General features: G+C 40.6%; 1 protein-coding gene across 3 annotated transcripts in view; it reads left to right on the top strand.

The window, feature by feature from the left end:
* dok6 (docking protein 6) overlaps positions 1-13770 on the top strand; it is a 51487-nt gene that overhangs the window by 20965 nt on the left and 16752 nt on the right. The window contains exons 2-4 of one of the 3 annotated variants that reach the window (XM_022207379.2): positions 3344-3451; positions 7694-7808; positions 11764-11883. In XM_022207379.2, the coding sequence (XP_022063071.1) occupies positions 3344-3451; positions 7694-7808; positions 11764-11883 (343 nt within the window). The remainder of the gene's footprint in view (positions 1-3343; positions 3452-7693; positions 7809-11763; positions 11884-13770) is intronic. The other 2 variants (XM_022207380.2, XM_051940440.1) reach the window with 2 other exon arrangements.

The following is a 13770-nucleotide window of genomic DNA, read 5'->3' as shown; positions in this document are numbered from 1 at the left end:
GTTTCATGTACAAACGAAAAAGAGAAGAAAGTTAAAAAGAACTCTTGAGTCTCCTTTTTTTAGTCTCCTGATTTGATCTTGCAGTGGTTGGATACGCAGCACCCTGCGGTGGTGTCATCTTCAGCTGGTGTGTGGGTCAGATTGTGGCCCAGTAATCACTACAATGTGCAGTAATCTGCTGCACCAGAGAGGGCAACAAATGGTGTGTGTCTATGTGTGTGTGTGTGTGTGTGTGTGTGTGTGTGTGTGTGCGTGTGTGTGTGTGTGTGTGTGTGTTCCACAGCATCTAAAAATGGAATCACATTATTCCAGGTTCAAACTAAATTATGGTGTTGTTCAGCTTGTACAGCAGAGTGTAGCTCGTCTAGGAACACGGCTACTTGTTGCCTTTAAAACATCCTGAACTCTGTAGCTCTAATTTCAGCTTGGGGAACAATATGTGTTTGTGTGTAATTTGAAAAGCCTTCTTAATGCTGGCAGTTTTAGGCCATATTAGCTTCACAGATAATAAATAAATAAGAACTGCACTGTGCCCTCGAGGGAAAAAAAATAAATTCATAGATGAAATAAGTTTAAATATGCAGAATTTGCGATATCAATTAATAACTAAAAAAATCTGTAAATAAATCAAACGATTTTAGCTCACCTGATTTCTTTTCCAGCAAAATATTTTGATAAATGAAATATCTGTGCCTCTCATGTACTTTATATACCCTTTAGCATCGGCTGCATAGACATTCTTGGTGGGCATCACTTTAATTAGGATTCAGAACACAAACTGCTGTTGAAGATTCAGCCATTTATGAACACTTTCAGGGATCAAAGCGGATTATTACCCAATGATACGACCGTATGAAGAAGCGAATAAATGGAGAGAGAGAGACTCTTTGCTTGGTGCTATTGATGTATCTTGCATGTGAGAAATTGATTTGTGCCTCTGACAAATAAACCAGCTTGAATCTTAATTCCAGTCCGCAACCACCATCAATAATGACATGTTGACATTGAAGACTTAACCATCGCATAACAGTTGAGGCATCGAGGCTCCATTTAAAGGCCCATGAAACATATTTGCTCAATCAGCTTGAGTAAAGCTCGAGCTGCTTTGGTTCTTTTACATGACAGATTCCTGCCACTGCTGCTTTTATATGCGCTTTCATCCACGTGTTGGAGAGGTCTGTACTAAGCTGGGACAAGGTTATGTCACATCTGTGTGCCGAACAGGATTTAGTAACATTTTAATCTGAATCTGATGACACTCGGGGGGTTGCTGTCTTCTGCTGCCAGTCAGTTAAATCTGATCAAAAACACTCCCTCACAGTCCTGATGAAGCAGGTTAGCAGAGGTTTGGAATGTTCAAAGTGAGAAGAACTAAAATATTCTTCATCTTCTCTCCATGCGCAATAAACTGTGTCTGCGTGGTGGCCTCATGCTTACTTATGCTGCTGTCACGCTACATTTGAGCATTTACCATTGTCACCATTGAACTATTTGCATATCGTATTTCCTTAAGAAGTGACCAGGACTGTATTTATCTCCTGCGTCCGATGCAGAATTAAAATCCTCAACCAAATACGTGGACAAAAACTCTTCATTTCTTAATAGGGCTTTTATTGTGAAAATATTGCAGACATAAGCTCCAAAAAATATGTTTGGGTTTTATAATAACATTTAACACAGTAATTTGCATGAGTCTTTTTGAGTTATGACAACTTCTAATCAAATTATGTTCAACCAACAAACTCATCTACAATCAAATCATTTTATTTAACTTCATTGTATTTAATGAAACGCAAACACAAGTGTTGAAGTTGATTAGCAATAACAATTAAGTTGTTCCGACTGGTGTTTCCGTTGTTAATCGTCAGAATTTTTAAGTTTCATGAATCTAACTACAGAAAATGTTGTTCCAAGTTGGTCCAATTAGGACCTTTTCCCCCTTCTGTTTTTGTTCATATAGCAGTGCAAAAATCAGTCTGAATAACTTTTTTCATTTAAACTGCAGCTCTGTATTTGAACACATGCTTTTTTAGTCTTGAAAATAAAAACAGTAAATCTGAATATAAATTACACACAAAATTAAGTTGCTGCAATTATCAGTATTTTATTTCTAAAAAGTAACAAAGGAAGTCTTTTTCTGAATTGATTTTTGGTGTGGTGGATGAACTAAAAAACACCAAGAAAAGAGACATTACTAAGATCTTCAGTTTATTAAAAAGGTGTTGCCTCCGCAGAGATAAGTAATCTCTTAATGCACAGATCAGTATTTCTATTATTGGCTGCCTCTCACTCTTGCTGCCAGTGTCCTCCCCTTCAGGCTCTTTCTGCTAGTTAACATTCTCCATCTATGATTGCTGATAGTTTTGACTGTCCAATAGATGATGAAGCATTTGATACTAAATTGGAAGGTTTGGGACTTTCGGTTCACTGTCGTTATAAAACATATTTTTGATTTCAAAACTTGGTTTGTAGAATTTTTATTGTGGCCATACAGCGATATATTGACTGTCATTTGTCTGCGTAAATCCATCACTTATTACAATATATCTACCTGAGCAAAGCTATTAGAGTATGTCTGTTGTAATCTACTTATTCAAAATGCTGTGAACATCCTTTCGGACACAATCTCTTCACAAAAATTTTAATACTTTTAACATAAAGAGACAAACAATTAGAATATATCTTAATGTCTCATCAAAGTCATTTGTTTAAAGACTGGCAAAAACAGGTTCTTTAATGTAGCAGATCTTAGTTTGATCATGCACATCAGCTATCATAGACACATTCATATATCTATCTAAATTCATGTTTAATAAGGTTTGAATGAGATATATTCCAAAAATATACTCTTGTTTCACGTCTTTTAAGTCTTTCAAGTCCTGCGTGTGGTGCTCGTATTCTCTGATAAAATGAAATCCCTTAGAAATCAGTGCGTTTAAGTCTTTAATCAGTATTATTGACTTTATGTCAGTGCTTTCCAATAGTAAACTACATGAATGAGCTCTGAGGTCAATCTACGTTTTGATCAATGGAAAAGTATACTCGGCTGCTTTAATCATTAGTTTGCTTTGATGTTTGGAAGTTTTGCTGACGTGGATTTTGGTAGTTAATAGTGGATGGTAGCTTCATCTGTTTTCACATAACAGAAATAGTCAATTTGTCAGTCCTGTTAACATCCGGCTGATGTCTCCTGCTCTGTTATTGTGTGGTTACTGAGGTGGAACTCTCTGGGACGTCAGCTTGTGCTTTGCTGTACTTTATATCTGCAGTTACCATAATGCATTTCTTCGATCCGGACGAGTTGTGCTTCTCTGACGGGGCTGCCATCGTTCTCTGTTGTCAGATCTTCCGGAGGTGTTGGCTGGTGTTCAAGAAGGCCTCCAGTAAAGGGCCCAGACGGTTAGAGAAGTACCCAGATGAGAAGGCAGCCTACTTCAGGAGCTTCCACAAGGTAAACAAATGACTGATGTACAACATTAGCTTCAATCTTTTTCCATTTGCTGGTTAATCTGTTGTTACGTTTTTTGAAAAATAAAGCTACCACTCAATTATATGATTAGTAGATCAACAGGAAATCAATCAGTGACTATTTCAGTGATCTGTCTAATTATGAATTAATCTGGCAATCGCTTTCTGAATTAATTAATTAGTCTAAATATAGAATGAAGATGTCTATCAACCCCTAAAACTTCAGTTTACTCTGTGGAAAACTAAGAAAAGTGGCAAAAGTTCACATCTGAGAAGCTCGAGCCAATGATTTTTATCTTGTGCACAACTAAAAACATTTTAAATAAAGATGTTTTTGCTTTTCTTGTCTTTTATGATCCTGAAAAGAATATCTGTAGATTTTAGACCAAAAATTGACTTTCATAAGGTCTGGTATGGCCTAAGGAGTCTTTGATTATGTTAAGGAGAAACTGTCTAATCAAGACAGAAATCAGTAGATTAATCAATCACAAAAAAAAGTCTTACATACAGCTCCAAACTGTACAGTGCAAGATGCTTACTTGCAAAAGACTTTACAATAAGAACAAATAAAAACACAGTGTTTATGAAGACTATACTTTCTGAGCTATATGCAGCTTAATTGATATTTGATTTTGTGTGCTGTACAAGCCATGCTTCAATGAGCCCAATGGTCTTCAGATGAACATTTTAGTTGAGAACACTGAGGTCTAAGGATGCCGATATCACTCGTTTCATTGGTCGATCAAGATAATGCAGCGTGCAGTGACCACATCGCCATGAAATTAGAAATCAATATTCATAATCACCAACATATGATTCCTAATGATTTGGTACCACCCTGACCTTTGATGTAACGCTCTCATCAGATAACTATTTCCATTTGACAGTGCTGAAGTCTATTATAATCTAACCAATACATTAGAAGCCATATGTGCAGCTACTGAGGACCTTGAATTTTAAAGACTGTCTGTCCACTTTTTGTCTTCTTGAATACCAAAAAGGAGATTAAAGCTGGTGTGTCACTCTCCGGGGAGCAGCCTCTGGCCCAGTCTAAATGCTACTAACATCGACATGCAGAGCACAATTACCAGAAAACAGCCAAGACTTTTATTTTCCAATTTGGCCAACTAGTGGAATTAATTAGCTTCAGTTGATCAAATCTGACACCAGTGGTCACCCGCTAAAAAAAGACAAGCCAAGAATTGTGTTTTGGCCTACAATGTGTTTTCTTCAAAATACAAAAATAACTGTTCTGGTGAAAGTGTGATATAAATTGATTTTTCCACTGTGATTTCTGAAAATGTACTATTTACTGCTGGAGTTACTCGTAAGGAATTTTCTGCTCTCAGTTAAAAGACAAAGAATATTGAACCTATGCAATAAATGATATAATTGAGCGCTAAGCGGTTTCAAACACTAGATAAGAACCTTGTTTTCATCTTCACATAAAAAGTTCTGCCCATTGGCCACAGATGATGGAGTTAAGGATCTATTAAGACACATTCTGCAACTTTATCTTGTCCTCTGGGGCCTTTTCCTCCCTTTTCAAAGTAATAATCCGGAGTATAATATCTCTCTCTCCGCCTCTTAAGCCCTTTGAAATACTCCAATTATGGCTCATTATCATGGTGAGTGGAGATGATGTTAAAGGAGTAGCACCGTGAACAATGTTTTATCGTAATGAGGGGAGATAACAGCAGATAATAGAGCACTGTGACATCAGGTTTCTTACATGGCTATAGTTTGAGGCATGATTTAGTGCTCTACTACCTTGTGATTATGAGTCAAGTTAAGGAGCCATTTCTGGTGGAAATGTTGCATTTTCTTTCTAGTTTCCTCAACTTCCTAGAATGCATTTGAGCACAAGTGAGGTAGATGTTTTGATCCACTTTGTTCACAGCCCTTGCTGCTACAGTAGCAGCCATGTATTGTGAATGAAGCATCTTTGTGCCTACTACATCATGCTGTCACATGGGGCGTCCTGTGTGGCTATAACCCCCCTCCCAGAGGCGCCTCATACACCCGGTGCTGGAGTGAGCGATGAGTGCACACATGCACCAGTGCACCTGGTAATGCATCGTCACAGAGATCAAGAAAGGTCCCGTCTGAGGGCTTCATTCAACGCTGCAGTGCTTTGGGGGGAAATAGGCTGCACTGGTGGCTGATTTACACAATCAACACAAAGAGGATTGGCTTTTTTGGGCTCTTTTTTCTTTCCCTCTCCATTTCCTCTTTCTCTCTCTTTCCTACTTTTTCTTCCCCCCCCCCCCCCCCCCCCCCCCCCTCCTCATGCAGCTTTCTCTTTCGAGGAGCACTGGCCCACACGGTGAAAATTCAGCCCCTGAATATTTTGAGCAATATTTTTAGCTCTCGGAGAATTTGTTTTTCTGCGCGCTACATTGCTCGAGCTCTCCTGAGCTCCTGACAGAGGAGGGTAACATGGAAAGACGGAGCTGTATTTAAATGCCTAAGCAGAGCTTGAACACATGGAAAAGGACTGACAGATTTGAGCCACATTTGTGCTGCTGGTTGTTAAACCGCTCAGGAATAGAGAGAAATATCAAATTGTGGATAGATTGTCTTGCAATTTTGCACAGGCATACATGTTCCCTCGAGGATGAAGCCAACTGATGGAACAGTTGGCGATCTCCTCAGTTTTCCTCTAGGAGGTTGGCGTTTTTGGCTTTTAGTGGCGTGTCAACAACTCTGGGATGAAAGTCTGTCGGTACACAAAATTGTGTCCTTCTCCAGAGACATTGCAGTCACTTTACTCTTCATCTTGCATTCTAAAACTAATTTCATCCGCCTCAATTGCACTATGTGTGTCGTGCTAATTAGCAGATGTTAGCATGCCAACAGGCTAAATTAAAAAAGTGAGCATGGTGAATGTTATATCTGCTTATCATCAGCATATTAACATTGTCATTGTGAGCAAACAAACAGAAGCATGTCAGTGAGCTGCATGCTTGGCTGCAAACTCTCAGTTTTCTTTGTATAAGGTTCAACATATACCTTTTAAAATAGGAGGAGAAAGAATAGGAGAGGAGACGAGGAATAGGTCTCATCACAAATGATTCACTTTGCTTGGACTCTAGCGCCTTAGGCTGGGATGCACCCAAATCTCTACCCTCACACACACACACAAACACCAAAGGCTAAAACATGCAGTTACACACTAAACACAAACAGAGAAAAGAGATGAGAGGCTGGTGGAAGTCATGGCTCAGAAATTCCCACCATTGAAGCTTAGCTACTTTGTGTCAGTTATATGTATGAATTGCCTGCCTGAGGACAAATACATACTGTATCTCATATAAAATATTTAGATACCATCTTTTAGGGCGATAAGAAATAACAAATGAAAAATATCTGCTATCTTTCAATATTATAGCCTCTGCTCCATTTTTTTCATCTTATTTCCTCGCATTGCTGGTGAAACGCTTCAAAATCTCTCTGAACTTGCACATTGAGGGGAAATTCATAACATGTAGCGCAATCAAACTAAGGAATCTGTCGTGCACATATGCTGTGTGTGTCATAAGGTTTGGTCTTTTAACCTTTAACAGTCAAGCTTTACTATTCGGGCAGTGAGCCCAGCTAATTCATTCTCAACAGCCTGGCAAAGGGCCCACAGTTAGCACACAATGGACTACAATAATGTAATGGGCCTTATCTAGCAGGCAGAGCGAACAGAGAGACGACTGTTGAACAAAATGGCCTGTAAATGCGGATGATATTCGATTAAATGTAATCTTCTCGTTTTTTTTCATGCACGATCAATCTCCTGGTAAAGTGATTTAGATGCTTATGATCGCGCTCCTCCCTATTGACTGGAAGAGCAGCTTCAAGGAGATGCACTCCAGTACGATACATACAATACAGTACGAGGATCTGGTCACATTAATTACCAGGGTGCTTTTAAAATGGATAACTCACATTACACTGCGCCAGGCGTCATGCAGCAACAAGCTGACACTGTGGATGATTTCTTACTGTTTCTAACTGCTTTTTGCAATCAGCAGAATAACTACCATTATTTATTTGTCCCTTAAGATCAGCCCCCCCTTTTCTGTGTGACTTTACTCTATATGCTAAGCCCCTAACTACTATTGCACTTTCAGCAAAGCTGTGCAAGATGGCAATTAAGCCTTGCTGCTGCTATTGCTGCTGGCGACTGTATTCATTCAAGGTAATGTGCTGCTGCCACTCTCTCCTTCCTCTGTAGATCACTGAGCTCCATAACATCAAGAACATTACCCGGATGCCACGGGAGACAAAAAAGCATGCTGTCGCGATCATCTTCTGTGACGACACGTCAAAGACATTCGCCTGCGAATCAGGTAAGAGCCTTTTGCCTCCATGTGATATTCAAATTAGCCTATTTCTTTCACAGTAGAGCAAGGAAACGAGAAAGTCATTGATTACAATCGTCTCTTTTCGTTGTTTTTTGTTTCTTTTTTATGCTTCTTAAGACACGTATCTATGCTGACAGATGAAGACTGGCGGTGTGGTTTTTGAAAGGTCCGCACAGAGGTGGAGGAAGAAGTGAGAGGCTGAAGGAGAAAGAGAAAGAGGGAGGTGAAGGATGCAGTGGAGAATTGGAGTTTAGCCAAGTGATGCTCATTTGCCGCCATATTAAGAAGTGGGAGTGTCCGTTCCGAAATATTGATTTTCATAGTGCAGGTATGAAAATAGATATTGGGCATAATTTGTGGCGTGTTTCAACCCAATTATGGACTGTAACAAGAGAGATTGCCTCTAAAACGTGGGTAGGGAAGCAAAGAGGCGTGCGATCTGATCAGTGGAGGTGTCTTTGAGTGTAAAGCTGGATTTAGAGAAAAGCAGAAACTAGATCAGGTGGATTCTCCTCAGTGTAACCTGCTACTGCTAACTGACAAGAAGGAACATCTCAGTGTTAAGTCCAGCCTTGCAGGTGTGCATGTGGCTGCACATGAGTCGGAGAGACGAGGGTTATTGAGCTTATGGTGCTGAAGTCCCTCTTGCTCTGTTTCCAATGATCACTCACTCCTTCTGCCTCTCATTCCTCTCACATCTCTATATGGATGTCTTCATCGTCCTGTGTCCGCCTACCTCCTGTTGTCCTTCACTTCTTAATAACCCTGGAATCCTTTTCCTTCACTCCCCAGTGAGCACACAGAAGAAAAACACCATTTTAATGATTTTAAATGAGATTTTCAGTTACTTTTTTAACTCCTTTAGATCCAAGAGGGAACTTATTGTGAAAATTTGTCTTTTTTTTCTGCTTTTCTGCTTTTTAAAGCATTATATGATAATGGTAAAAAGGCATCCCAGAGCTAATATTACCAGCTGGGTCAGGTTGCATAATAGCACACCTATATTAGATTCTAATTTGGCCTTTCCAATACAGTGCAAAGCCAGTGGGAGTGTAGATTTGAAAACCAAACTGCAAGCTTATTTTAAGATGTTTGTTGAAATAAAAAAAAAAGAATAAATAAAAAAGTGTTGGCGGTTATCGAAGAGAAAAAAAGAAGTAATCAGGCATCACGAAGATTTCCTGGTGTTTTATTTTTGTAATAACCTTTAGAGACCTCCATGCGAGCATGTTCTTCAGTGTGCTGTCAATGAAACAAGGACTGAAACAAAGGAGGAATAAGCTCACATTTTTGACAGCTTCGGGTACATCTGACAAACACGAACATAAAGAGAGATGAGAGTGTGACCCGAAGGTTCGGTTAGAACGCGATCAAGTGTGTCAGCTTCCCCAATTCCACAGCTGTAACACGTCTGTGAAACTATAAACGCAACTGGATATACATATTATATTCGTCTGTTGATGTTGCTGACAGAGCAAAGACGAAACAGTCCTCACTCGATTCTAATATACGCCCTCACTCCGGCTTCATCTGATCTGTTTTCTTCCACCCTCCACACACCCAGAAACATCCTCCTGCCATATGTCTTCATGCATGGCACATAGAGTAGCCCAGCTGCCTCTCTGCTGATCAAGTGTTTGTTTAGCCGATTTTCCACTCAGTGGCCTTAAAAAGTGTGGGAGTTAAGGGGCACTTAAAGGGCATGGTAACTCTGAATGAGAAAAGCAGAAACTGGGGAGGCAGGAGGAGAGAGCTAAAGTGCAGAGCTGCTGCTGCCTCTGAATACATGTGTATATCTGTATTTCTGCTTTCTCATGTGTGTGAATGAAACGCTTCAGGCAGCGGCAGACCTTTCCCTCACCCTGCAAAGTATTGTACAACTGTCCCATCTCCAGTGTTTGTCAGAGTTGATCTGATAAACAGGCTGTCTTACAATGTCAGCGATTACACGAGGTAGTTTGAAGTGAGAATACCTGTCCGCACACACGCCGCACAAGCATACGATGGTTTTTGATGAACTGAAACGTGGTGGCAAAACCCGCACATCCACGTGTGCCTCTGTACACATGAGTGGCCATAGTTACATATCCCACAGTTCCCCAGGGCCAGGGAGCTTCACAAAGATAAACAACTGTGGAGCTCGCCTCATTTCGCACTTCAGTGGCTTTCACCAAAAGCTCACATAAGACAATTGGAAATCTTCTGCCTTGTAAACAGTATTTTTTCTGACTTAACAGGAAGGAAAATTGGTATTCACAAATAACAGACTGCCACACAGACTTTCAGGTTTGATTCATGAAATCCTTTGTCTCCACTTAGCCCCCAATGAAAAACAATCTGTTTTACAATGAATGCCCTTCTTCTTTAAATGCCAGCTGTCATGCATAGCAGACACAACTTCCCACAGAGCTCAATTTCTAAAACCCAGACTGTTACTTTACCAAGAGTCAATAATTGTCATAATTACTGACTTGGACCAGAATTTTTCTAAATTACTATTCAAAGGAATCCTTAAAGGAGCACTTACTTACTCCCTTGCTCAGAGGTCTTTGCTCAAAGGTTGATACCACTCATGTTTGTACATTAATTATGAAGCAAAAGCTGGTTTTCTCCGCTGTTTATATGATTCCCATAAGTTACTGCAAGACATAGAGACAGAGAGTTTCTTGTAGAAACCTCAACAAGTTGTTTCATGACTTTGGTTTTTGTGCAGATGGAACAAACAAGATGCAACGTGTTAAGTCATGAGTTTCATTGGTGCTGGTAGGTGGGCTTTGTTTGCTAAACATGACGTACAGCCAATAGACAGTTAGCTTAGCTTAGCATGGTGGTTCTCAGACCGGGAGGTAAGAATGTTGTGGATATCAAGAGGAAAATATGGAGCAAAACTAAATTTAATGTAGATAATTAATGTGAGAAAAATAAACACTTTGCTGATGCTGTCCATTATGTTTACCTTTGTTTTGACAGAAATTAAGCTTGTATCCTGTTGTTTTAGTTGCTTCCCTTATCATTGTTACTGATTGATACAAAATAGCGGTGTTTTGGAGGCTTTTGAAGGGGGGAACGCCACAAAACGTTTAACATCTGTTGTTCACCCTCAAGATTGCAAGCAGGCAGAAACATCCATCCTGGCTTTGTCCACGGGTGAAGATAAACCACCTACCAGCAGCTCTAAAGCTCAATAAAACAAATGAGATAAAAGTGTTAAATGATTTTACCTGTGGGCATAGTCAGGCTAGCTTTCTTTTCCCACTCTTGTTCTGATCTAAGACAAGCAGCTGCTAGCTGTGGCTTCCTATTTAGCAAAGACACATGAGAGTAGCACTGATCCTCACATCGACAAGAAAGCGAAAAAAAAAAACGCATTTCCCAAAGCTATTTTGTCTCCCACTCATTCTCTTGAAATATTATCTTGCTTCATGCATACATTTCCTTTCCAATTAACAAGATAAAAGCCTTATTCAATTTGGAAAATAGCTTATTGATTGCCTGAATAGATGATCACTAGTTTCAGATGTGACCTCGGCCGTATTGTTCTTGGAGAGTCACTTGCATTGTGCGGCCTTTGAGCTGAGTATCGGCAAAGGAGGGAGGAGAAACCCAGTCTTCATTTGTCGCTGGATGTTGCTGAACGTGCTGCCTCTTTTAATCTGCACCAAATCGATCAGATTGATTTGTCTCCCTCCGCCCCCATCCCAGTAACCATTAGCCGTACTCATGTCCCGCACGTGCAACATTTTATTCTGAAATTCCTCGGGTGATTTATGTGCATGTGTATGTGTAAACACACTAACAGCAGTGCGGTCGTATAATCTGGAGGGTATGTTTTATTATGTATGCAGTGTTGGGTATAGAGGAGGAGGTGTGTGTGTGTGTGTGTGTGTGTGTTTGATGCTGGACATGCCTTACCGCTGTGCTGCTGTGTGGCTGTGTGCAGAGCTGGATGCAGAGGAATGGTGTAAGCTGCTGTGCGTGGAGTGCCTGGGCAGCCGTCTCAACGACATCAGCCTGGGAGAGCCAGACCTGTTAGCAGCAGGGGTGCAGCGGGAGCAGAACGGTGAGTGCCCAATTAGTCCCTGCTAACGCAGACAGCCATTCAGGGTCAATCTCTCTCACTCAGCCCGCCATCGAGAACTTAGCTATTGCAGTATGGGCCTGTATGTGTTAAAGCAACTGAGACCTCAGAGGGTTAGAGGAGTGGAACAGCCACTGTCCAATTAAGGCTGGTTAATAAGGGCCATTTTCTGTCAATATCGGATTCGAATTCCCCTGTTGCAGTCTTTAGTTACATTACCAAACGATGGTGCAGCTTCAGGAGTATGCTTGGATGTGTGTGTTGTGTGTGTGTGAGTGTGTGTGAGCACAGGTCACAGGCTGTGGCCGGGGCTCTGTTCCAGGCCTAATGAGAAGTGCTGTGCATCACTGGCTTCCCTCATAATGAAGCTTGTCATAGAGATGGATGAGATTATGGCTCCTAAAGCCATGTGAAATAAATGTGCCTCCCCAGATATTCCACTCACAGGAAATGGAAATGGAAAAGAGGGGAGACAACAGGGCTCTGCTATCATAGTCGAGCCCATTCTCTGTGTAATTTGTAAACTCGCGGAGGAAATCGAAAAGGCAACAGGCAAAAAAGGAGCAGTTTAAAGTTGTAAAAGGGCGAGTAATTGAAAAGAATCTGCCATCATTTCAACCCATTTCATTTCACTGCGGCCGTAAAGTGAAATTGTGCCTCTCGACATAGCTTGGCTTCATTTATTTAAAATATCAATGCACAAGTTTTTTGACTGTGCTGGGCTGAACCGATTGAACTGTAACAACACAGTCCCTCTCCCTTCTTTTTGCGCCTGCTGTTTGGTGTTCACACAAAGGTTTCAGCGGCGTGTTGCGGGGACAAACTGAACCACTACCTCTCTGTTGCCTCTTTGAGTGGGTGAAACAAAGGGCTTTAGCCTGCAATTTCAATTAGTAGCCCTCCCCAAACAGCAGGGGCCGATAATTAGATCAGAGTTCATTTTCACTGTCCCTAAAAATACGCCACACCATGACATTGCCATTTTCTATCTACTCCAGACATAAGGCTTATTTTGAATCATTAAGCGTAATTAGTGAGAACTCATTTAGATTATAGAGAACTCTCTCTCTCTCTCTCTGTGTCTGTATCTTGCTCTTTCTATCTGCCTCTGAGACATAGTTTGATTTGAAAAGGCAGATTTGGCTCCTTGATTCCAGTACAGCTCACTGGATGACTAGATAGACCCATTGTAGCTGATTTCAGGCAAAGGGCTATTTAAAAACACCTTTTCTCTTGCTTGTTTTACTCTAATTTTACTATTTCAGATAGACAGTGAATTAATTGTCTCATAGATAAAGTAGAGTGTTGATTGGACAGACAAAACACTATCCAACATTGTGAGACAGTCATTTGTTTCTGTATGTACGGTCCATATATTTGGGTCTGTCCTTGTCATTTCTAGCAGCGATTTTGCTCTACCATCACAGATTTTGTTCAAAGTTTGCTCATTTGTTATTTCAAACCCAAAACTAAGCCAAAACCTGGCAGTTTTTGTATCTTCACCCTCACAAAAACATCTTTCCTGGGAAGTGGCCCTTGAAAATGGGGGGGGGGGGAGAACATTTTCAAGCAAGGGTGGCATTGAAGCCCCCGGCAGTTTCTTTAAGTATGTATATAAGGATGTATCCGTATTTTTTACTAAAAATACAGTCTTTGCTGTACGTTTCAGCAACTTGTGAGGCCTCTAGCATCAGTAGGATTTGATGTGTGGCAAGAATGGCACATCAAGGTTCCAGTTTTTTGCTATTTCGACATGTCAAAAGGAGATGGAGACGCATTCGTCAGACCACAGAAACTTGCCGTTATAAGTTACAAGCTGCTTCCATGTTGTAACAACATATGAGGTTTATTTTTCCCTACTCAAAATTC

The sequence above is a fragment of the Acanthochromis polyacanthus genome, chromosome 20 (genome assembly GCF_021347895.1).
Source record: "Acanthochromis polyacanthus isolate Apoly-LR-REF ecotype Palm Island chromosome 20, KAUST_Apoly_ChrSc, whole genome shotgun sequence".
NCBI classification, from domain to species: domain Eukaryota; kingdom Metazoa; phylum Chordata; class Actinopteri; family Pomacentridae; genus Acanthochromis; species Acanthochromis polyacanthus.
Note: the sequence above shows the minus strand (reverse complement) of the source record. Positions and strands in the feature narration are given on the sequence as shown.